At 43.1% G+C, this 22157-nt stretch overlaps 2 protein-coding genes and 1 long non-coding RNA gene across 3 annotated transcripts in view; all 3 read left to right on the top strand.

Moving 5' to 3' along the window:
• The window catches only part of LOC135106190 (uncharacterized), a 292915-nt gene that overhangs the window by 197628 nt on the left and 73130 nt on the right, over positions 1–22157 (top strand). The window lies entirely within an intron of this gene.
• LOC135106433 (jerky protein homolog) lies at positions 373–9001 on the top strand. The gene is made up of 2 exons (XM_064015438.1): positions 373–7587; positions 7693–9001. The coding sequence occupies exons 1-2, from the start codon at positions 7106–7108 to the stop codon at positions 8450–8452; spliced, it is 1242 nt and encodes a 413-aa protein (XP_063871508.1). The 5' UTR covers positions 373–7105; the 3' UTR covers positions 8453–9001.
• Positions 11284–14179, top strand: LOC135106435 (uncharacterized). The gene is made up of 2 exons (XR_010271302.1): positions 11284–13128; positions 13397–14179. It is a non-coding gene; the product is annotated as an uncharacterized LOC135106435 (long non-coding RNA).

The following is a 22157-nucleotide window of genomic DNA, read 5'->3' on the forward strand; positions in this document are numbered from 1 at the left end:
TTACTGGGTGTCAACGGTGTAAGACTTTCTGGGGAGTTAAGATGGTCCACAGTTAGGGGACGACCATTAACTATATTTTCTGCTTCAACTAGGAAGGTTCTCAGATCTTGGTCATCTAACTGGGTACCATGCTGATCAAGCAACACAGAGAGTACATTTCTCACTGTGCGTATCTGCCTCTCCCAAGCACCTCCCATGTGACTGGAATTGGGTACATTCATGTTAAAAACAATCCAGTCACACTGATCTTTCATGAGTTCTTGTCTGACTTTATTGTTATTTAATTCTTTCAAGCATTTCTCATACTCTGATTTGGCTCCTACAAAGTTAGTTCCTTGGTCACATCTCAACTGTCTTACTCTTCGTCCTCTAAAGCGACGGTATGCACTTAGGAAGGAACTTGTATCCATGCTGTTGGCTGTCTCTATGTGCACAGCTCTACATGCCATGCAAGTAAAGAGCACTCCATATCTTTTAAGCTCTTTACGCCCCTCTTTGACATAGAAAGGGCCAAAGAAATCTACTGCTGAGTATGTAAAAGGAGGTGATGGTTCTAGTCTGTCAATAGGCAAGTCTGCCATCTTCTGTCCCTGTGTTGTACTTCTAACTTTACGATAGATAATGCACTTTGAAATGTGCCTTGATACTAGGGATGATCCTCCTACTATCCAGTATCCACATGACCTGATTTCATTTAAAGTTATTCCCCTGCCTTGATGATTTGTCCTTTTGTGATGGTGGCATATTATCAGCTGGGTTATGTGAGATGTTTTGGGGAGGATGACTGGATGTTTGGATTCATCTGTCAGATTAGAAAGCCTCAATCTTCCTCCTACTCTCATGATATTTTTGTCAATGAAGAGATCTAACTTATAGAGGGAACTGGTCTTGTCTATCACTTTTGTTCCCTTGCCATTGTCTCCTTTGATTAAAGAATTATGGTTAGCAGATGATTTCAGTACATTTACATATCTCCTTTTGGAATGCCTTTGCTTGCAGTTGTTTTATAATTTCATTTTCAGCTTCTGACACTTGTGCTACATTTACTGGCTCATATATGTTTCTCTTTACTTTAGTAGTGCCATCACCTTTTCCTCTGAAGCTGCTCAGAAGCTTGAGGCATACAGCAACTGCCCTCTTTGCTTTAAACCAGTCAGAAAAATACTTAAGTCTTTCTAGTATATCTATGGGCTGTTGTGTACCTACAGCATGGCATACAACTTTCTTCCCTTCAGGATCATTCTTATTTATGACCTTGTACTGGGAATGGCTATCCATTTTACTATGCTGCCCAAGGAATTCTGGGCCATTCCACCAGATCTTGCTATTAAACAATTCATCTGCTGTCATACCTCTAGATGCATGATCTGCTGGGTTATACTGTGTCTCTACAAATTTCCACTGATCTGGTGAAGTGTGATCTCTTATTGTATCTACTCTATTTGCAACATATACATGGAATCTCTTTGCTTCATTTGCAATGTAACCAAGGATTACTTTGCTGTCTGTCCAAAATACTTCTTCCACATTATTATACTCAAGTTCTCCCTTCAAGAGTTTATGGATTCTAACTGACACCACTGCTGCTGCTAGTTCTAGTCTGGGAATTGTCATGGTTTTTAGAGGTGTGACATGTGACTTTGCCATTACTAATGCACAATGAATTTAGCCAGTCTTGCTAATTAATCTAATATATGACCACTGGCCATATCCCTCTTGACAGGCATCTGAAAAGTGATGGAGTTCAACCTTTTCTACTTCCCCAAAGTCATCAGGTTTGTAGCATCTAGGTACCTTTAACTGATCTAGTTTGTGCAGCTCATCCTTCCATTTTATCCATTTAGGTTTGACATAATCTGTCACCTCATCATCCCATTCAACTGCATTCTTACATAATTCTTGTAAAATTTGCTTTCCAGTCAGTATGAGAGATGACACTAGACCTAATGGATCATATATAGAGCTCACTGTTGACAGAATGCCTCTCCTGGTGAGTGGCTTGTCTTTCAATTTTATTCTAAATTGAAATGTGTCAGATTCTATGCACCACTCAACTCCCAAAGTTCTTTCTGTAGGCAGTGTGTCTTCATTCTTACTAAAATCCAAACTTTTAATTCTATCTGCTCTCTCATGAGGAGAAATTGCAGCTAATACATCTTCGTTGTTTTACAAGAACTTATGAAGGTTAAAACCTCCCTTGTAACATAATTCTTTGCTCTGCTGAATAAGAGTGGCAGCTTCATCCATTGTATCTACTGACTTCAAACCATCATCAACATAAAAGTTGTTTCTTACAAACTTGGCTGCATCAGATCCACACCCGTAGTCATCTGCAGCTTTCTTAAGTGCAAAGTTGGCTACACTTGGAGATGATGTAGCTCCAAACAGGTGAGCTGTCATCCTGTATTCAGCTATCTCATTATTAAGGTCACCATTTTCCCACCAAAGGAATCTTAACATGTCTGTGTTCTGGGTTGACATTCACTTGATGGTACATTGCTTCTATATCACATACAAGTGCAATCATTTCTTGCCTAAACCTACACAACACTCCAATAAGTTTGTTGGTAAGGTCTGGGCCTTGTAACAAGTGACTGTTTAATGACAGGTTCCTGTAGTTTGCACTGCAGTCAAAGACAACTCTCAACTTCTTTGGCTTTCTCGGATGATAGACTCCATGATGTGGAATGTACCAGACCTTACCATCATTCCTAACTAAATCCTTTGTCAGTACAACCTCTGCATAATCCTTTGTAATCATATCATCCATGAACATTTTGTAATCATCTTTGTGTTGATTATCCTTCTCAAGTTTAGCTCTTAACTTCTTGAGTCTCTGCTCTGCTAATAGTTTGTTGTTTGGAAGCTTGATGTTAACATCTTTAAGAGGAAGGGGCAACTCATAATGGCCATCCTTCAGCTGATGTACTCCTTCTTTCATCTTACTCATAAACCTTTTATCTTCATATGATAATGGAGTGTCAGCTGACTTTCTATCACTGAAGTCAAGTTCAAACATATCTCTCACTTGAGAAGGATTAATCATCTCTTTGGTTTTAGTAGGAACCACTAAGAAATTAACCCTCTTTTCTTCATTGATTTCTACTTCTTGTGTCACTGTTCTGTAGAGTACCACTGTATCCTCCAATGGACTTGAATTGGGTGAGATTCTACCAATGATCCCCCAACCTAGCTCTGTCCTACAAGCATAGGGATGCTTCTTGCTATCACCTGCTATTTGCTCTTCTGCCATAATGGCTTCTGCATAATCAAGACCAATGAGGAGTCCTATGTCAATGTTTGGGTCATATTTCATTAGTTTGTCAGAGTGGGGCCAGTCACAAGTGGGGCCAGTCACAAGCAGTCTCGGGCCTTGGTATCTGACTCCATCCAGCTGAAATGTTTTCTGTTGAATATGCTGAAGGGATTGATATTTCCACTTCTTCATTATAACCTCTTACTTTAAGTCCATGAATTTTGATAGAATCAGTGATTTGTTTTCCACTTATTGTGTGGATATTAAGTGACACTGATGGTCTGCTAACTCCCAATTTATTCAGAGTGCTTTCCTTGATGAATGAAGCATCAGACTGCTCATCCAGCAGGGCATACACTAAAACTTTATTCTCTTCATTACTAACATGATGCAACCATACAGGAACTATCATGGTGTGCATGTCATGTGTCACTGATTCTGTAACTTTGACCTTATTTGCTACTACTGTGGGTTTATCATCTTTAGGCTGAGTTGCTTGTGCTGGCACCTTTTGGCTCTCAGTTCTTGTCACATCATCATTGTGAAGAGCTGTGAGATGGTATCTCTGACATACTTTACAAACTTTCCTTCTTCTACAATCCTTTCCTTTGTGACCCATTTTTAGACACCCTGTACATAACCATTTTTCTTTAGCAAATTTGTACCTAGTATTACCATTAAGTTTGGCAAATTCCTTGCAATCATCTAAATCATGATCCTTTGTACAGTAGTGACAGAATCGTCCTTTCCTTTCCAGGTCCTTGGGATACTGTTTGTTGGCTTGTACATTTACTTTACTTTGGAATGACTACATTGGTTTTTCCTCAATTGCTTTAGCCATGAAAGTTCTACTCCCTCTATTCTTTGTCATGATGTTTGATTCCCTTGGTTTCCAGTTGGTTGCCCTTGTGTGAGTTTTGATCCAGTCATTTACTTCCCTACTTACTGAATTCCAGGAAACAAAGGGATTGCTTGCTCCTTTTGCTTCTTTCTGGACAAATTCACATAACATTTCAAAGGGTGGATGGTGCTCTTCATCACTACTAGGAGTGTTGTTATTACTGTTAGTATCAAGATATATCATTACTTGCTTTCTTCAGTCATGAACAGTATGTTCAGGGAGTTTTGCTAGCACCTTTCTCTGCTCTCTCGGGTCATTCAGAAATGACAAATGAGAAGTGTGTTTCATTGCAGCTAAACAGCACTTCAAAAAATCTGAGAATGCTGTTAATGCTGGACCATTATGCAGAGAGAGATTGGTAGCCAATTCATTAACATTTTTGTGTAAGCATCAGCTATGATGCTTTTGTCTCCAAATCTATCCCTAAGAATTTTCTTTTGCTTGCACATAGTCAGCATCAGAGTTAGAGTGCATTAACATTTTAATAGCATCCTTTGCCTCACCAGTTGTATACCTGTCTAAGTAGGCAAGTCTCTCTCTACCAATAGAAATTTTAGACTCTACATAAGTTTCAAAGTTTTTCAACCAACTTGGAAATTCCATGGGTTCTCCATCAAAGGTGTTAGGTTCTATTGGAGGGAGGCTCCACTTGGGATCAGGTATGTCAATTGCAAAGGTTCCCTCAGGATGGGAAAAGGATTGATGATTCTGTCTCACATTATTAGGCATGTTGACATTATGAGTGTGTCTACGAGAGCCTGGTACAAGACTTTGAGCTGTAGGTTTGAGATTTATTACCTGAGGTTCACTAAATATTTGTCCATCTACTTCATTTGTCATCATTTCATTATCTCTATTGCAAGAAGGTTCCTGTGGGTCATGGAATGTAACATATTTGTGAAGCATGGCATTGTCACTTTGTTGATTTGCTTTGTAATTTTGTGACTCTATGTATTGTTGAAGATAACTTTGCTTCTCTACACTTTCATCATTACCTGGAAACATTTTTACTTCTTCTTCAACTAAGCTAAGAGCATTAAGTTCTGCACTACCAACTGCTACTGCAACTGCAACTACAACTGCAACTGCAACTGCTAAATCTCTCTTTCTTTTTCTTTGCAAACATTGCCTGGTCTCTTGCTAACATAACTTCTGCCTCTGCTTTTGTCTTAGCAAACCTAACTTCTACCTCTTCTAAACTATCATGATATTCCATTTCCTTTCTAAGTCTGGCTACCTTTGCTGCTGCTTCTTGCTTTCTTTGTGCTGATGAACGTGATGAAGTAGATGAGACTCTAGAATGTCTAGACCATTTGCTAGAACAAATTGATCCTTTGTCATTCTTTAATTCTTTTCTTTTACATTCTATACTTTCTAATATTTCAGGGTGAACTCGTTGGTTGTGTTCCAGCTCTTCATTTAGCTCCTCTGACTTTTCTGGCTCTAGTTCCACCAGTTTTGTGTATTCCACATAATACTGATGAAATGCCTCTATTACTTCACTTGACATGGGCTCTAATTCAAAGGGGCTAATTAAAATTTTTAGTCCTTTCTTAATTTTGCTGGTAACACTGCTCCATTTACGCTTACAGGACTCTGCTCTTCCTTTGGTTACACCGACTTGATATTCTCTTCCTTTGTCAGTCAGCACTCGCTCCCTGACACTAACTTCTTCATTACAAGTTTGATCTTTGTCTACTTGCTCACCCTCACCTTCCCTAAGGCCATCTACGTCATTAATTTCCCCAGTATCAGACATATCTAACAACTTAATTGTGTTAATACTGAGACACTGAAAGAGCAATTAAAATTACCACTCTAGTACTAGCTAATTCTGGGTAATTTTCACTTAGGCTACTCAATTCAGTGCACATACATACTATTATATTTTCTTGCCTGTGATCATGGGTTCTACAAAATGGTGGCGAGGCACAGTGGGTAGAAGGGAGTGGTTGCCGTCAAGGGTAGAACTGACCCCAGGGCCTCAGAGGTCAACCTATAGGCTTACATCAACGTCCCCTCATCCCGTGACTCACTCTTGCTACAGTTTCACATGGAGCCAATTTCTTGCTTGTAGGACAAGTTCTTACTGTAGCCGCACTGGCTAAGCATCAATTGGCTCTCAGGTGATCTGTTTTACTGATCACAGCCATCATCGTGGGGTTGAGGAAAGGCAGTTCTCCCTGACACGTTTATCGATGAGGTAGGCATGACCGTAAGAACTGCGAACAAGTTCTCGGTCTCAATTTCTTACAAAATAACATTATACACTGATATTAAACACTTTCAACATATTACAATATTCATTAACAATACATGCAATTAACTTAGCACTATGACAATCAGTTTTTACTACAAAATTGAAGTATTTACCTTGGTCACCATCCTGCCCATCTTTGTCTGAGCGCGACTTGGCCGTGAGTGATGCCCGCAGGCGACCAGCGGGTTAACCCCACACTACCAACAAGTGAGCATCGGCTTCGGTGCTTAATATAGCATTGAATACTGATACTTACACATATTACACGTTTTCATGCAAATAGAAAACTATTGAACATTTCACTTATAAATGCCGAGGAATTATGACGTGAGGTACATAAGCTTTACATACAGTAACATACAACATCCTTGGCTACCTTTTCTTGTTCTCTTTCCCTCTTGTATCTTACTGGCTCTATTTCCACTTTTAATCCATATACAGTAAAATCCCTCTCATCCGGCATTCGAGTATCCGGCAGTTTCAAGTATCCGGCACATTTTTCCCTAAGCCTTAAAATCAATAAAAAATCAATGTGTACTCATAAAATCAATTAAAATTCCCGTGCGAGGCATACTTTGTCCCCTCGCCACCAGAGTGCACTGCTTCGCGCCACCTGCGGCCCACTGCACTGTGTTTACTTAGTGACTAATTCCCGCGTGTGCACTGTTTATTGCCTGACGCCTTCATCATGCCTAAAGTTTTAGAAAAGAGGAAGCGTGTTGTGCTTACACTTAAGCAGACGGTAGACATTTGTCGACGATTAGAGAGAGGTGAAAGCAGACAGCAACTAATGGCGGAATATGGTGTGGGCTCATCAACTATTTATGACATTAAATCCCAAACGAAAAAGTTGCGGGATTACATGAAAGCCACCGACACCCCAAAGGCAGTGGAAAATCATCACACACTGCAGTATCATCGTGGTGAAATGATGGACAAAGTGTTATACGAGTGGTTCAGCTTAAAAAAATCAAAAGGAGTCACAATTACAGGCCCAATGCTACAAGAGAAAGGGCGTGATTTAGCTAAGAAGATGGGCAAGGAAGGGGCATGCCAGTTCTCTGATGGCTGGCTCCACAGGTTCAAGGTTCGTCACAGCATAAGGAAGCTGGACATCTCGGGAGAATCAAAATCTGCCAACTTACCCTCGGCTGAAGAGTTTGTCGACAGGTAAGGATAAAGAGAGAGAGAGAGAGAGAGAGAGAGAGAGAGAGAGAGAGAGAGAGCCAACCTAATTTCTTTATCTAAACCTCGTTCTGTTTTTATTTCTTATAGGTTTGCGAAGATAGTTAAGCAGCATAACCTGACATCTGAGCAGATTTACAACGCCGACGAGACTGGCCTGTTCTACTGCTGTCTGCCAAGAACCACAGTTGCAAGCGAGTCGGAGGGAGACGTGAAGGGATTCAAACAGAGCAAGGACAGGCTGACAGTTCTGTGCTGCGCTAACATGGCTGGTATGCACAAAGTCAAGTTGTGCGTGGTTGGCAAGCACAAGAAGCTGCACTGTTTTAAAAACGTGAATTACCTGCCTGTTGATTATCGTAACCAACGAAGTGCTTGGATGACGGCTGAAATTTTCCTTGACTGGTTCAAGCATTGCTTTGTGCCATCTGTCAAGGAAAATCTGAAGAAAAATGGTCTCCCAGAGGACAGTAAGGTAGTTTTATTATTAGATAATTGTAGAGCTCATCCACCAGCAGAGGAACTTGTTGTGGGAAATATTTTTGCTGTATATTTGCCCCTTAATGTCACAAGTGTTATTCAACCCATGGATCAAGGGGTCATTCAAAATTTTAAGATGAACTATTGTAAGAGTTTCCTTCGCAAACTTGTTAATTATGAGGACAGCACAATCCCCGAGTTCCAAAAACAGTTTAACGTTAAGGATGCGATATTCATGGCTTCACTTGCTTGGCTAGATGTTAAAAGGCAAACATTGATGCGATGTTGGCGCAAATTGTACCCTTTGATGATGTGTGATGATGAGGATGATGAGGAGTTTGAAGGGTTTGTAGGTGGCATGAAAAATTAGGTGGTGAGCGAGCTGAGGGAAATGGGGAGAAATGTGCAACTTAAAGTGACAGATGAAGCGTTACAGGAATGGGTGGACATGGACGAAAATCAGGCCGTAACATTCACTCTCACAGACGAGGAATTTATCAACGCTGTAGTAGAAGATCATTTAGAGAAAATTAGTGATGATAGTGATGATGATGATGATAATGAGCCTAAAGTAACTTGGGAACAGGCTGCGAAACACATAGCTGGCTTTGTCAGGTTTGCTGAGCAGTGCACATACATGTCAACCCGAGATGTTATGACCCTTCACTGCATTGAGAATGAGTTTTTGCTGCAAAGAAGAAGGAACTGCAAACAAGGAGACATTAGAAACTATTTTAAAGTAGCTTGTAAGGGAAAAGAAGTGGGGCAAACAAGTACAGAATCTGATGATGTTGATGACCTGGAGGGTGTTGAATGAGAGGTGTGGGGAGCGAAAAAGTGTGACAAACACTCGTACATTTTCATATCTTTGTTGTATGCTATACATGTTGGCTAATATTGAATAAAGCAAATAAGTGTATACGTACTTTATTTTTGTAACCTATCAACTTATTTATAAGAGGAAAGTATTAAAGAGAATGTTAGTACAGTAGTATTGTGTGTTGGTGAGTGTGAGGTGGCAGCGCGGGTGGCGACGCGCGGCACGGCGATCAGCTGATCTTTGTTATGGTAAGATGCATGAGTGTAGGGTGGTGATTGTGGACATAATTTCACTTCTATTCAAGTATCCGGCAACTTCTGGTATCCGGCATGTTGGCGGATAAAAGGGATTTTACTTCAGCAACCCACCGCTATTGCTGGAGAGGCTCCACATGAGATACACAAAGATCAAGGTACCGACAGTGACGCTTTGTTCTCGGTACAGGCAAGACGTGTTTGTCTTACTGCGGCGGTTTGCCATTTTGGCATTAGTTACCCGTTATCTGAATTTCAGAGCGGGTTGGCACTTATTTTACACCTTACTCACTTTGTTTTACCTTACTTTATTACCCCGTGATCCTGTTGGAGCGGGAAGAGTGCCTGGTGTTCCTTTCCTGTTATCCATGAGGAGCGGGAGGACACGGTGTTGAACAAGGTGAGGTTATGCACACGTGTTACCTGTTATTCAAACTTGGAGCAGGTTCTCATTTATTCATTGTCTATTGTTTTTTACTAGTGTGTTGTGGGTGTTATACTGTGCCTTTGTCTCGGTGTTTTTCCCCGTTATCTACATTTGGGAGCGGGTGAATGTAAACAAGCGGCCATGGCGCGATTATTTCTTTGTGATTGCTGGCCCGTGGTGCAGGTTTTAAGGTTCGATTTGATTATATCCCGTTATCTGTATTAAGAGCGGGCTGAACTAAGATTACTTTGTCTGTGTTTTTTCCCGTTATCTCTCAGGAGCGGGACAGGTGACAGAGTGTACTGTTGTGAAGGAGTTTGGTTCATCAATATGTCTTCCTCGGGGGATTCTACACCTCCAAGAAGCGGTTCTTCACATTCTTGTGGAAGCCGACTCTATTCGTCCACTAGGCATAAAAAGAGGAAGAATATCCAACGGTTTGGGGCCTCTGCTAGGGAGGATGAAGTTGCAAGTGATCGTGTGTCTAAGATGGACGCCCGACCACCAGCTAGCCAGTCTGGAGACGTTAACAATACTACGTTATCCAAGTTTTTGGAGGCTTGGGCTGCACTTCAGGAGGATGTGAATAAACTTAAGAGTGACAGAGGTGCCAGGGCAAGTGTTGGTTCTGAGCCTGGCACATCAGGCATCAGATCTGGGCCAGCACAGGACTTAGGGGGTACTCATGAGATTTCTGCCTCCCCTCCCCCTTCTTCCTCTGGTGCATTTTCTGGCTTTAGGTCACAAGAAATGAGTGCTGAAGAAGGTGAGATCGAAGATGAAGCTCCTTCGGGCAGTATTCTGTTACAAGCAGCTAAGGCCTATGTGCCTATGGATGACTGTTCTGAAGCTATTGAAGAACCGATTGCTGCAATAGTGAATCACTGGTTTTCTCATGGTTTGAAAGAGGAAGACCATAAGGAGATTTTGGCAGATGAGGCTTCTAAACGTCCTAGAAACTGTAAGGCACTTATCCCAGTCGAGTGCAACTCACAAGTGCTGGATGCCCTACCCACTGAGGCAAAGAAAGCTGATTTCCGACTGAAGGAAATTGGTAAGGATATAACTAAGGCTGCCACTATTATGGTTAAATCACTTACTGTTCTGGACAAGTTTGCCAATGAGGAGCAGAATCAGGTTATTGGTCATGAGGTGGCTATGCTTAATGGTGCCTTGGGGTTGTTAGGGCATGCAAACTTTAAACTGAATATGAATAGACGGTTTTTCCTCAAACGAGAGATAAACCAAAAGTATGCGCACTTATGCACTGATAAGACTCCTGCGACTGGCTTACTGTTTGGGGATGATCTTACTCAAGCTACCAAACAGATTGAGGAGGCCGAAAGGCTGAAGAACAAGTTTACCCACAAGAAGACTTCCCATTTTGGAGCTCCAGGTCTTGGGAAGTTAAGTGGTGGTAAGCAACGTGGTTTCTTTGGGAAGCCAGCTTTCCGGGGTATGTCTACCCGGTTTAAACCTTACGGCTTACACAAACCTGCCACCAGAGGGGACGGCCGCCCTTCTTATCACAGAGGGAACTCCTCTTCAAAAAACCCAAGGGGCCGGGGACACTACAATCCCCGGCAGTAATTCAGGTAAGGAATGACTTTGAAGCGGGTCAGCTTCATAAGTTTATTGGTGAATGGTGCAAACTTACTAGTGATCCTTTCATTTTGGACATTGTTAAACATTGCCATCTTGAGATTGATGAACAGAACATTACTCATTTATTTTCTGAGGAAGTGGAATACAAATTTAGTGATGAGGAGAAAGTTATTATGACTAATGAAATAGATAAATTGTTGAGCCAGAAGGTTATCAAAGAGACTCACAGACAGGTGGGCCAGATTATTTCACCAGTTTTCTTGAGAGAGAAAAAAGAGGGTGGCTACAGGTTGGTGCTTAATTTGAAGAAACTCAACAAATTCATGAATTACATCCATTTCAAAATGGAAAATTTTGAGCAGGCAATTAGGCTAATCAGTTCAGGCGCTTTCATGGCTTCGGTGGATCTGAAGCATGCTTATTATTCAGTCAAAATTGCAGAGGAGCAGCAAAAATACCTTTGTTTTAAATGGGCAGGGAAGATATACCAATTCACTTGCCTTCCTAATGGTGCTTCTGCAGGTCCTCGTCTTTTCACTAAACTTTTGAAGCCGATTTTTTCTTTTTTGAGATTGAAAGGCTACACCATTACTTCCTTTATAGATGATACTCTTATGTGTAGCAAGTCAGTTGAGGATTGTGTTGCTTGTTTAAAGGATACTGTGGAAATTTTGCAAAATGTGGGGTTTTGTATTAATGTGGACAAGTCAGTTTTGGTGCCTACAAAACGCATAGAATATCTTGGCAACATCATCGATTCTGAAGCCATGACTGTCACACTCCCTGCTTGTAGAGTGAAGAAGATTGTGGAAAGTTGTTCATCCTTGGCCAGTAGAAATAAGGCAAAGATCAGAGAGGTAGCTCGGGTAGTTGGCATGTTGGTAGCTGCCATTCCGGCCGTTGAATTAGGTAAGCTCCATTACAGAATTTTAAAAAAGGCCAAAATTGTTGCATTAAAGGTAGGAAAGGGCAACTTTGACAAATGTATGACTATCTCAAAGGAAATGAAAATGGAGCTGAGTTGGTGGATCTCTGAAGTAGGTACGCAAGTTCGGAAAATTATTCAGACTGCTCCTTCTGTTGAAGTTTTTACTGATGCCTCAGATTTAGGTTGGGGTGGTTGTGTATTAAAGCATTCCACCAATGGTAAATGGACAACAGAAGAAAGTTGCCTACACATTAATGCAAGGGAACTCAAGGCCATCTTGTTTACCCTTCAATCTTTTGCTTACTTGCTTAAAGGCTGCCATGTTAAAGTTATGTGTGATAATACCACAGCCATTGCTTATGTTAATGAGATGGGTGGAACTAAATCACTAGTGTGTAACTCTATCTGCATTGATATCTGGAATTGGTGTATTTCCAATGACATCTGGATTACTTGTGCACACATACCAGGAAAGAAGAATGTGTTGGCGGATGAAGCCTCTCGTAATTTTAATGACAAACATGAATGGAAACTTAATCCAAAGATTTTTAAAGAGTTGTGTGTAGTTTTTGGAACTCCCTCCATTGACTTATTTGCTTCTCGCTTAAACAAGCAAATAGATTGTTTTTGCTCGTGGAGACCTGATCCTGAAGCAAAGCATGTGGATGCGTTCACATTAAATTGGGCCAGTTTCGATCTGATTTACCTTTTCCCACCATTTTCTCTCATTACTAGGTGTCTACAGAAAATGAGGGAGGAGAGAGCCAAGGGGTGGATGGTTGTTCCAATGTGGAATTCCCAACCTTGGATGGGCCCTCTTCTGCAAATGTTGATCAAGGCCCCCAGGCTCATCACTCAGAAAACAAATGTACTACGACATCCCTCATCAGCGGAAGAACACCCGATTATGACCCACACCCAATTGATGGCATGTCTTTTGTCAGGCAACAACTTAGAGGGAGAGGTGTATCGTCAGAAGGTACAGAGATTATCATGGCATCGTGGAGACCAGGTACGATGCGGCAATATAGACCACACTTTAAAAGATGGTCATCATTTTGTGATAGATGGAATATCAATCCCTCTACTCCGTCTGTAATTAGTGTTTTGAATTTCCTTTCGGAGACATTTCATAGAGGGGTAGGGTATGAGTCTGTTAACACAGCAAGAGGTGCTCTCTCTGCTTTAGGCATTACGTTGGAAGGATGTAGAGCTGGGAATCATCCACTTATCAATAGGTTTATGCGTGGTGTGTTTAACTTGAGACCCTCTTGCCCTAGGTATGCTGAAACCTGGGATGTGCAGCCAGTATTGCAGAAGCTGAGGTCCATGAGCCCATTACAAGACCTATCTTTGAAATCTTTAACTTTGAAATTGGCGATGCTTATGGCATTGACTCAAGCTGCAAGAGTACAGACCTTACATTTATTATTGTATTCCAATGCTATTGTTGATAACAATTCTGTATCTCTTTTGTTAGGGGGCAACATTAAGCAGTGTCGTCCAAAGTTTAATGTGAGAATGCTTAAGTTTCATGCTTATTTACCTGATTCTAGAATGTGTGTTGTAAATACCTTGAAGGAATATATTAACAGAACGGAGAATCTGAGAAAGGAATTTGGGAAGGATAATGGGAAACTCCTCATCAGTGTGGTGAAGCCACATAAAAGTGTTTCCAAAGATACAGTGGCAAGGTGGATTAAAACTGTTCTTGTCGACTGTGGTATCAATACTAAGAAATTCACGGCTGGCAGTGTTCGACCAGCCTCTGCTTCCAAGGCCAAAACCATGGATGTCCCAGTTAACATTATCTTATCTAAGGCAGGTTGGACTCAGGAGACAACCTTTGCTAAACACTATAATAAGGAGATCACTCAGGTTTCAGATTTTTTTCAAGAGGCCATACTGGATTCTGTATTGTAATGTTAACAGGTTTCTCTATTCATTTGCCTTGGATCTCAATTGACATATTTTGTTTGTTTTATACATGTACTATATGTTTTTGTAAGGGACATATCTGTTTAAGGAGGAGGATTTTTCATACAATGAAGTTGGGATACATATTTAGTTTGTTTAATTTTCAATCACTCACTTGGAGAACGTTAAGGATTGTGTAGTTCTGAGAGTACACCCACATGGCTTTAAAATCTCATGTGGAGCCTCTCCAGCAATAGCAGTGGGTTGCTGAAGTAAAATTATAGAAGTACATGAGACTTACCATGGGTCAGTTGAAATGTGCTTCGGATTTTGCGAAGCAAGCCACCGCTGCTGGAGAGAGCTTTCACATGCCCACCACTCCCACCCTTCGGAAAGATGGGCTTTTGACTTTGTGTTTCTCTTTCCGACGGGCATTTTTCGGGAACTTGTGGCATGTGGGTGGCTCTCAGCTCTTTAAAGTCTGTCAGTACCTTGATCTTTGTGTATCTCATGTGAAAGCTCTCTCCAGCAGCGGTGGCTTGCTTTGCAAAATCCGAAGCACATTTCAACTGACCCATGGTAAGTCTCATGTACTTCTATAATTTTACTGTATAACAATACATTTCTTTTTGTCCACTGTGTCCCTTACCATCGATTCCTTCTGTTTGATCACTTTCACAATTTTCTTACTTAAATCTGTCTTTTGCACTTCTATAATTTGTGTAAAGTTAACTTTTTCTTCCTCTTTTTCTTAAATCTGTCTTTTGCACTTCTATGATTTCTGTGAAGTTAACTTTTTCTTCCTCTTTTTCCTTCCTCCAGATTTGATGTTCACTTTTCATCTCTATCACTTCATTTTCCTGGTTTTTAACAATATCATTGTTTTCCTTCAATTTTATTTTTAGATAAGCACATAGTGTTTTCAATTCTTTGTTTTCCTCTTCCAGGTCATGTTGTTTTTTTTCTAATTTTTTCAGTCTTTCATTGAGGTCACTGATCATCCCTTCCATCAAAGCCACTTTCCTTCCTTGCATTTTATCATATAGTTCATCACCTTCCTCAAATCCTGGGAATGGTGACCCCATTGGTAACACTCCGCTCCCACCTATGGTGTCTGCCTTGCTGGAGCTTTTACTCATTTTATTACATCTGCTATTACTTAAATTTTCCCTTATTTTTTTATTTCTGTCTGATCCCATGCCTTTGAAGTTTGGCTTTGCACCCGCACATGAGTGCCAATGAGGAGAGGCGAGAGTCGTCTGGGTGTACTGTTGACCATCAGTGTGTTACTTTCCTCTCCCATCCATACTTCTCTTTCACGGAGTGTTTTACCCCAGTGCCTGTCCGCCTTGAGGTGCCAGCAGGCTGTGGGCACCCAGTTCTGTAGCTGCCTCCCCACATCGAGTTGGGCGGGAAACTCCTTTAATGGAGTGTTCAGGTACTGAAGGAGTGCCAGGGCAGTTTTGTTGGTGTCCAATGTTCCTCCACCGCCGGTGTTTGCCTGAATGATCCTCTTGGCAGTCTTGACCGCCGCTTCTGCTCACTTGTTGGATTGTGGGTATTGTGCTGACAAGATGCGCATCACGACATCCCAGTTGCCTAAGAACTCAGTCATGTCCTCACTTGCCAGGTTTGTGCTTCTGTCAGTGGAGAGTTGTTTGGGTGCGCCCCACTGAGCGAAGTAGCACATCAGTTAAGTTTTTATCCTGTGTGATGTGGCGTCGCATGGGAAGTGGGCAAGCTCGAGCCATCCTGTGAGTCTGTTGGCATAAGCCATGTAGATTTGTCCCTCGTGCTGGAACATATCTGCCACTGTGCACTGGAAGGGGTACTCCGGAGGTGGCATGATAATGAGCGTTTCAGAGGGCTGCAAGGAGGTGTGTATTTACCTAGTTGTGCTTTATGGGAAAAGAGCTATGCTCATGCTGTCCCATCTCCATATCTTTTAATATCCAACTTAGCCTTGAATCCATGTATACTTTCTGCATTTACTATCTCCTCATCCAGACTGTTCCATACATCAATACTTCTATATAGGAAACTATACTTTTTGACGTCTCTTCTTTAAGCACTCCTCTTCAGCCTCTTTCCATGTCCTCTAGTGTTCTGTGTATCCCAGACCATTAAGTCGCTCCGGTCCACCTCCTCTACTCCCTCATATGCTTTATATATCGCAATCAAGTCTCCCCTTTCTCTCCTCTTTTCCAACGTTGGTAGATATATCCTTGCCAGTCTCTCTTCATATGACAAGTCCCTGATACTTGGTACCATCTTCGTTGCTGCTCTCTGAACTCTCTCCAACAACCTTATATCTCACAGGGTGTGCATTGTGCTCTGTAGTATTTCAAGTCACCTTCCAACCTGGGCCAGTACACACACTGCCTCACCCTTCATAGCATGGTGACTCCACTACCTGGGGGCAGAGAGGCTCGGGTAACACAAGGCACACACATCCCTGATCGAAAGTGTACGTTACGAGGTCCTGATTGACCACTAGCCTATCTCTCACACCAAAGAAGGGGCATAAACAGGCCATCTCCTGTGACTTGTGTTGGTGCCAGTCTCCGGCTGATACTTTGGCAAGCAACAGCTGGTACACGGGGTCGTTGGCGGTGAACTGTTTCACGATCAACTTGTCTAGGATGTGTCCTTCACATCCAACTGCAGCAATTACGGCAGCCACAAATGCCTCGTCAAGGTGCTCCTCCAGGTCAGTGTCAGTGTCCACCGGGGGACTTCTGAGCACTGGGTATCACAATAGGAAGTCTGCTGCGGTGTTTCTCATTCCAGGCAGATACTTCACCTGGAAATGGTACTGCAGGTTCCTCTCCTCCTTCAAACAGATGAGCTGCGGGTTGATTACCTCTGTGAGAGCTCTGTCCCCCAAGAGTTTCATGAGTGGGCGATGGTCAGTGATGATGGTGAGGTTTGGGCACCCTAGCAGGAACAACCTGGGTTTTTGGAGACACCACACTACAGCCAACATTTCTCCTTCCACAGCATCGTAGCCAGCCTCAGTGGCGGTGAGGTGGCGGCTGCTGCACAAAACCAAGCACCACCCTGACATGCAGCTGAAAGAGGCAGCAGCAGAAGAGCAGTGACAATAGTGCTGCAGTATGACGAATCCAATGCCCTCCTTGCTCCAATCTGTGATGGCTGCTGTGGGCTGTGTGTTGTTGTAGTATGTAAGGCCTTCCCAGGCAAGTTGGCATATGGTGCCCTGAGCTTGATGAAACTTCATCTTCAGTTGTTCGTCCCAGTACACGCTCTTCCCACTGGTTTTTTTTTCAGGAGCTCCTTGAAGTCATTTATAATCAGTGCTGTGAAATGGCGCAAGCTGATTTACAAACCTGTACCACGACCTTATGTCTGAAATAGAGGGCTTTTCAGGCATCTTGAAGCTCCTAAGCACCGCAAGGTGCTCATCTGTAGGCTTGTATTCGTCCCACCCGAGACGGAAACCCACAAAGTTGACTTCCCTCCGGGCGAACTGGAACTTCTCTGGTTTTAGGATGATGCCTTTTGATGCACACGTCGCTAGGAAATCATAGGTATGCCAGAAGGCATCCTCGATGTTGCTGTCATAGAGTAAGATGTCATCTACGCACTTGTATTTCCGTGCTATATCCTGAATAGCGTTGTCAAACCGCTTCGTGTAGGTGTCGCTGGCTGAGCAATGGCCCATGGGGGTGCAGTGTTATCTGAACCTTCCCCATGGAGTGATGAAGGTGGTAAGCTTGCGGCTTTCCTTGTGTAACTCCACCTGGTGGTACCCCCAATAGGCATCGGTCACAGTTTTGAAGGAGTGCTTGGAACGCTTGATACCATATCAAATGGGGCATAGGTGTGGTGTGTGTCCCTTTGGCACACAGCGTTGAGACATTGGTAATCCACAGTGCGCTGTGGCTGGCTGGACTTTTTAGCCACCACAACCATGCAGGCGCACCACTCTGTGGGCTCCCCTGCCAGCACAGGCTCGATGATGCTGTGATGTCCTCTTCCAGCTGAGCCTTCACCTTGCCCTCCCAGTGTTTTGGCACTGACGTTGGTGTGTGGTAAGCGTAGGGGACGGCGTTAGGTAGCAGGTGGATCTGATGAGGTTTTCCTTCCATCACCGGTAGTGGTGTTGAGGCAAAGAAGTGCTGTAAAAGCAACTCCTCCAGCTGGTGTGCGTGCTCTTCATGCGGTGGGAACAGCATCCTTGAGGGTTTTCTGTGAGGGTGGTGGCTGGATTCAGCCACTGTGTTGGCAGCCAGTGCCTGCACTGCCAGCCTGTGGTGGTGGAGAAAGCCTTCTGGGATTAAGCCAAGCTCTTCGCACGCCCCCAGCGACAGAAACAACGATTTGGCTGAGGGTAAGAAGTAGACATCTTGCTTTGTTACCAGGCCTCCCAAGGATATGTTGCACAGATGGGAGCCGATGCATTGTAGTGGAAGGTCCGCCATGTCACGAAGGCCTGTCTGCTTCCAGAGCTGAGCAGGTTTGATGTGTAGGCTGGAAAGCAGGCTCGCACTGGCAACACACACCTGTACTCTGGTGTCTGCAACTGCCGCAGTGTGGTGCTTGGCTCCGGCCCCTTCAGGTGTTACCATCATGTCTATGGTAGGTTGGTGGGAAAGATGAGTGTCCGCTGTTGTCACTGAGCCTGAGACAACGTTGCCGGGTGAGGTACCATTGGAGCACTTTGAGCTCCTGCAGCACCTTTTGAAGTGGCCTCGTTTATGGCACCCGAGACAAGTTGCTTCTCTGGCAGGGCAAGAGGCTTTGCCTGGGGCGTGTTTGGCACTGCAGTTCCAGCAGGCACAGAAAGCTTGTGTTTTAACAGCTGTTGTGGCAGCGGCAACGTCGTATGGCTGGTCTTTCTCCTGGTTGATGGCAGTGCCAGTCTCATGACGTTTCCTGCCACAGGCTCCCGCTTGCGGCATCCAAGCGGGCTGCCTTGTAAGAGCACCACATGACCCTTAAGGTATCAATACTATCTATGTTGTCACACATTTGATAGACTTGTTGTTTCAAGCCCGTATCACAGAACCCTGTCATCAACTTTCTTAGGAGCAGGTACTCAGAGAGGTTATGATTGCACTGGGGACACTGAAACGTGCAGTCACTGCTTATCTGTGTGCACTGAACAAAAAAAATCTCTCACACTGTCATCCTGCCCCTGGCTATCACCAAAGAACTCTGCCCACTGCACTGCTTTATTCGAGGAGCGAAGCACTAGCTTACCTATGGCGTTTAACGCCGTGTCTTGTGTCAGGGCGCCCCACTCACTGAGGGTGAATTTTGCATCAATGCCGTGGTGTAATGCCAGTGTGCAGTGGAGGCGTACAAGGTGGACTGCCTCTCATTGTGGCCATCTGCAGAGAAGGAGCCAGCATTCCATGGACCATCTCCACAACCTGAAGTCCGCTGGCGCCATTTCTAGGTTGCACTTTTTGGGGCCGGCTGAGGGAGGCACCCGCGGGGTGTGTACCGAGGCGCTGCAGGCGGTGAGGGAAGCCATGTCCACTTGGAGTGTGGTGATGGCCTGCTGCTAGTCTGTGATAGTTTCTCTTGCCTACTGCAGCAGCAGCATGAGGCTGTGGGGCACCATTGACGCTGATGCCCTTGGTGTCGAGCGTGGGGACCGGCGAGGTAGTGGCATGATGAGATGCTGCAGCAGGTCCATGAATCACTGTGCCATACAGGATGCTTGGCTGGTAGGTTAAGGAGCCACGGTGGCACACGTCTCTTCCTTTATTTGATAACACAGCAACTGAACAGTGTCCCGCCTTGGACAATGCTCACACTTGGGAAAAAGTATCGTACATATTACATCTCCAACAGTAAGAGTTTAAAAAAGAATACAGTATCATTATGAGATGGATGGTGTGAAGTTAAAAAAAAAAAATCAAAAGATGCGGATTTCGAAGTTACTGAAAATTTGACTCTGGACAAGCACATTAATAAAATTACTGGAGAGATGATGAATTTGTTGAAAAGAGTGAGAATGGCATTCTCATTTATGAATGAAGGAATGATAAAAAAGTTGTTGATTTCATGATAAGATCAAGATTGGAATATGCAGCAGTGGTGTGGTCTCATACAAGGAGGAACATCATAAAATTGGAAAGAGTACAAAGAGCAGTCAATAAGATGATTCCGGAGTTGAGTAAGTTGACCTATGAAGAAAGGTTAAGAAAGTTGGAAATTCCAACCTTTGAAAATAGGAGAGAGAGAGAGGAGATTTAATAAAGGCGTGGAAAATGTGGAGAAAGAATGTTTTATAAATTTAGACACACAAAGTACAAGGGAACACAGTAAGAAGTTGAAGAAAGTTAACGTAGAAAGACATCAAGAAGTATAGTTTTCCTCACAGAAGTGTGAACAAATGGAATGAACTTGGGGAAGATGTTATGAATGCTGAAACAGTCCATGCTTTTAAGACCAAACTAGATTTTTTTTTTTTTTTTTATGAAAGAAGGGCACTGGCCAAGGGCAACAAAAATCCAATAAAAAAAAATGCCTACCGAAATGCCAGTCCCATAAAAGGGTCAAAGCAATAGTCAAAAATTGATGAGCAAGTGTCTTGAAACCTCCCTCTTGAAGGAATTCAAGTCATAGAAAGGTGGAAATACAGAGGCAGGCAGGGAGTTCCACAGTTTACCAGAGAAAGGGATGAATGATTTAGAATACTGGTTAACTCTTGCGTTAGAGAGGTGGACAGAATAGGGGTGAGAGAAAGAAGAAAGTCTTGTGCAGCTAGAGATGCAACATTGTGGCGGTGAGAGAGAGGCTGAAGACAGTCAGTTAGAGGAGAGGAGTTGATGAGACGAAAAGCTTTTGATTCCACCCTATCTAGAAGAGCAGTGTGAGTGGAACCCCCCAGACATGTGAAGCATACTCCATACATGGACGGATAAGGCCTTTGTACAGAGTTAGCAGCTGGGGGGTTGAGAAAAACTGGAAGAGACGTCTCAGAACGCCTAACTTCATAGAAGCTGTTTTAGCTAGAGATGAGATGTGAGGTTTCCAGTTCAAATTATAAGCAAAGGACAGACCGAGGATGTTCAGTGTAGAAGAGGGGGACAGTTGAGTGTCATTGAAGAAGAGGGATAGTTGTCTGGAAGGTTGTGTCAAGTTGATAGATGGAGGAATTGAGTTTTTGAGGCAATGAACAATACCAAGTTTGCTCTGCCCCAATCAGAAATTTTAGAAAGGTCAGAAGTCAAGCGTTCTGTGGCTTCCCTGCGTGAAATGTTTACCTCCTGAAGGGTTGGACATCTATGAAAAGATGTGGAAAAGTGCAGGGTGGTATCATCAGCATAGGAGTGGATAGGACAAGAAGTTTGATTTAGAAGATCATTAATGAATAATAAGAAGAGAGTGGGTGACAGGACAGAACCCTGAGGAACACCACTGTTAATAGATTTAGGAGAAGAACAGTGACCGTCTACCACAGCAACAATAGAATGGTCAGAAAGGAAACTTGAGATGAAGTTACAGAGAGAAGGATAGAAGCCGTAAGAGGGTAGTTTAGAAATCAAAGCTTTGTGCCAGACTCTATCAAAAGCTTTTGATATGTCTAAGGCAACAGCAAAAGTTTCACCAAAATCTCTAAAAGTGGATGACCAAGACTCAGTAAGGAAAGCCAGAAGATCACCAGTAGAGCAGCCTTGATGGAACCCATACTGGCGATCATATAGAAGGTTGTGAAGTGATAGATGTTTAAGAATCTTCCTGTTGAGGATAGATTCAAAAACTTTAGATAGGCAGGAAATAGGACGGTAGTTTGAGGGATTAGAACGGTCACCCTTTTTAGGAACAGGCTGAATGTAGGCAAACTTCCAGCAAGAAGGAAAGGTAGATGTTGACAGACAGAGCTGAAAGAGTTTGACTTGGCAAGGTGCAAGCACAGAGGCACAGTTTTAGAGAACAATAGGAGAGACCCCATCAGGTCCATAAGCCTTCTGAGGGTTTAGGCCAGTGAGGGCATGGAAAACATCATTGCAAAGAATTTTAATAGGTAGCATGAAGTAGTCAGAGGGTGGAGGAGAGGGAGGAACAAGCCCAGAATCATCCAAGGTAGAGTTTTTAGCAAAGGTTTGAGCAAATAGATGTGATAGTAGTGGTGCCATCTGGTTG

This window comes from Scylla paramamosain, chromosome 13, assembly GCF_035594125.1.
Source record: "Scylla paramamosain isolate STU-SP2022 chromosome 13, ASM3559412v1, whole genome shotgun sequence".
Classification (NCBI taxonomy): Eukaryota; Metazoa; Arthropoda; class Malacostraca; order Decapoda; family Portunidae; genus Scylla; species Scylla paramamosain.

Coding starts and splice junctions, on each gene's coding strand:
- LOC135106433 (XM_064015438.1), top strand. CDS start 7,106: ATGCCTAAAGTTTTAGAAAAGAGGAAGCGTGTTGTGCTTACACTTAAG. Junction 7,588..7,692: donor GCTGAAGAGTTTGTCGACAG/GTAAGGATAAAG, acceptor TATTTCTTATAG/GTTTGCGAAGATAGTTAAGC.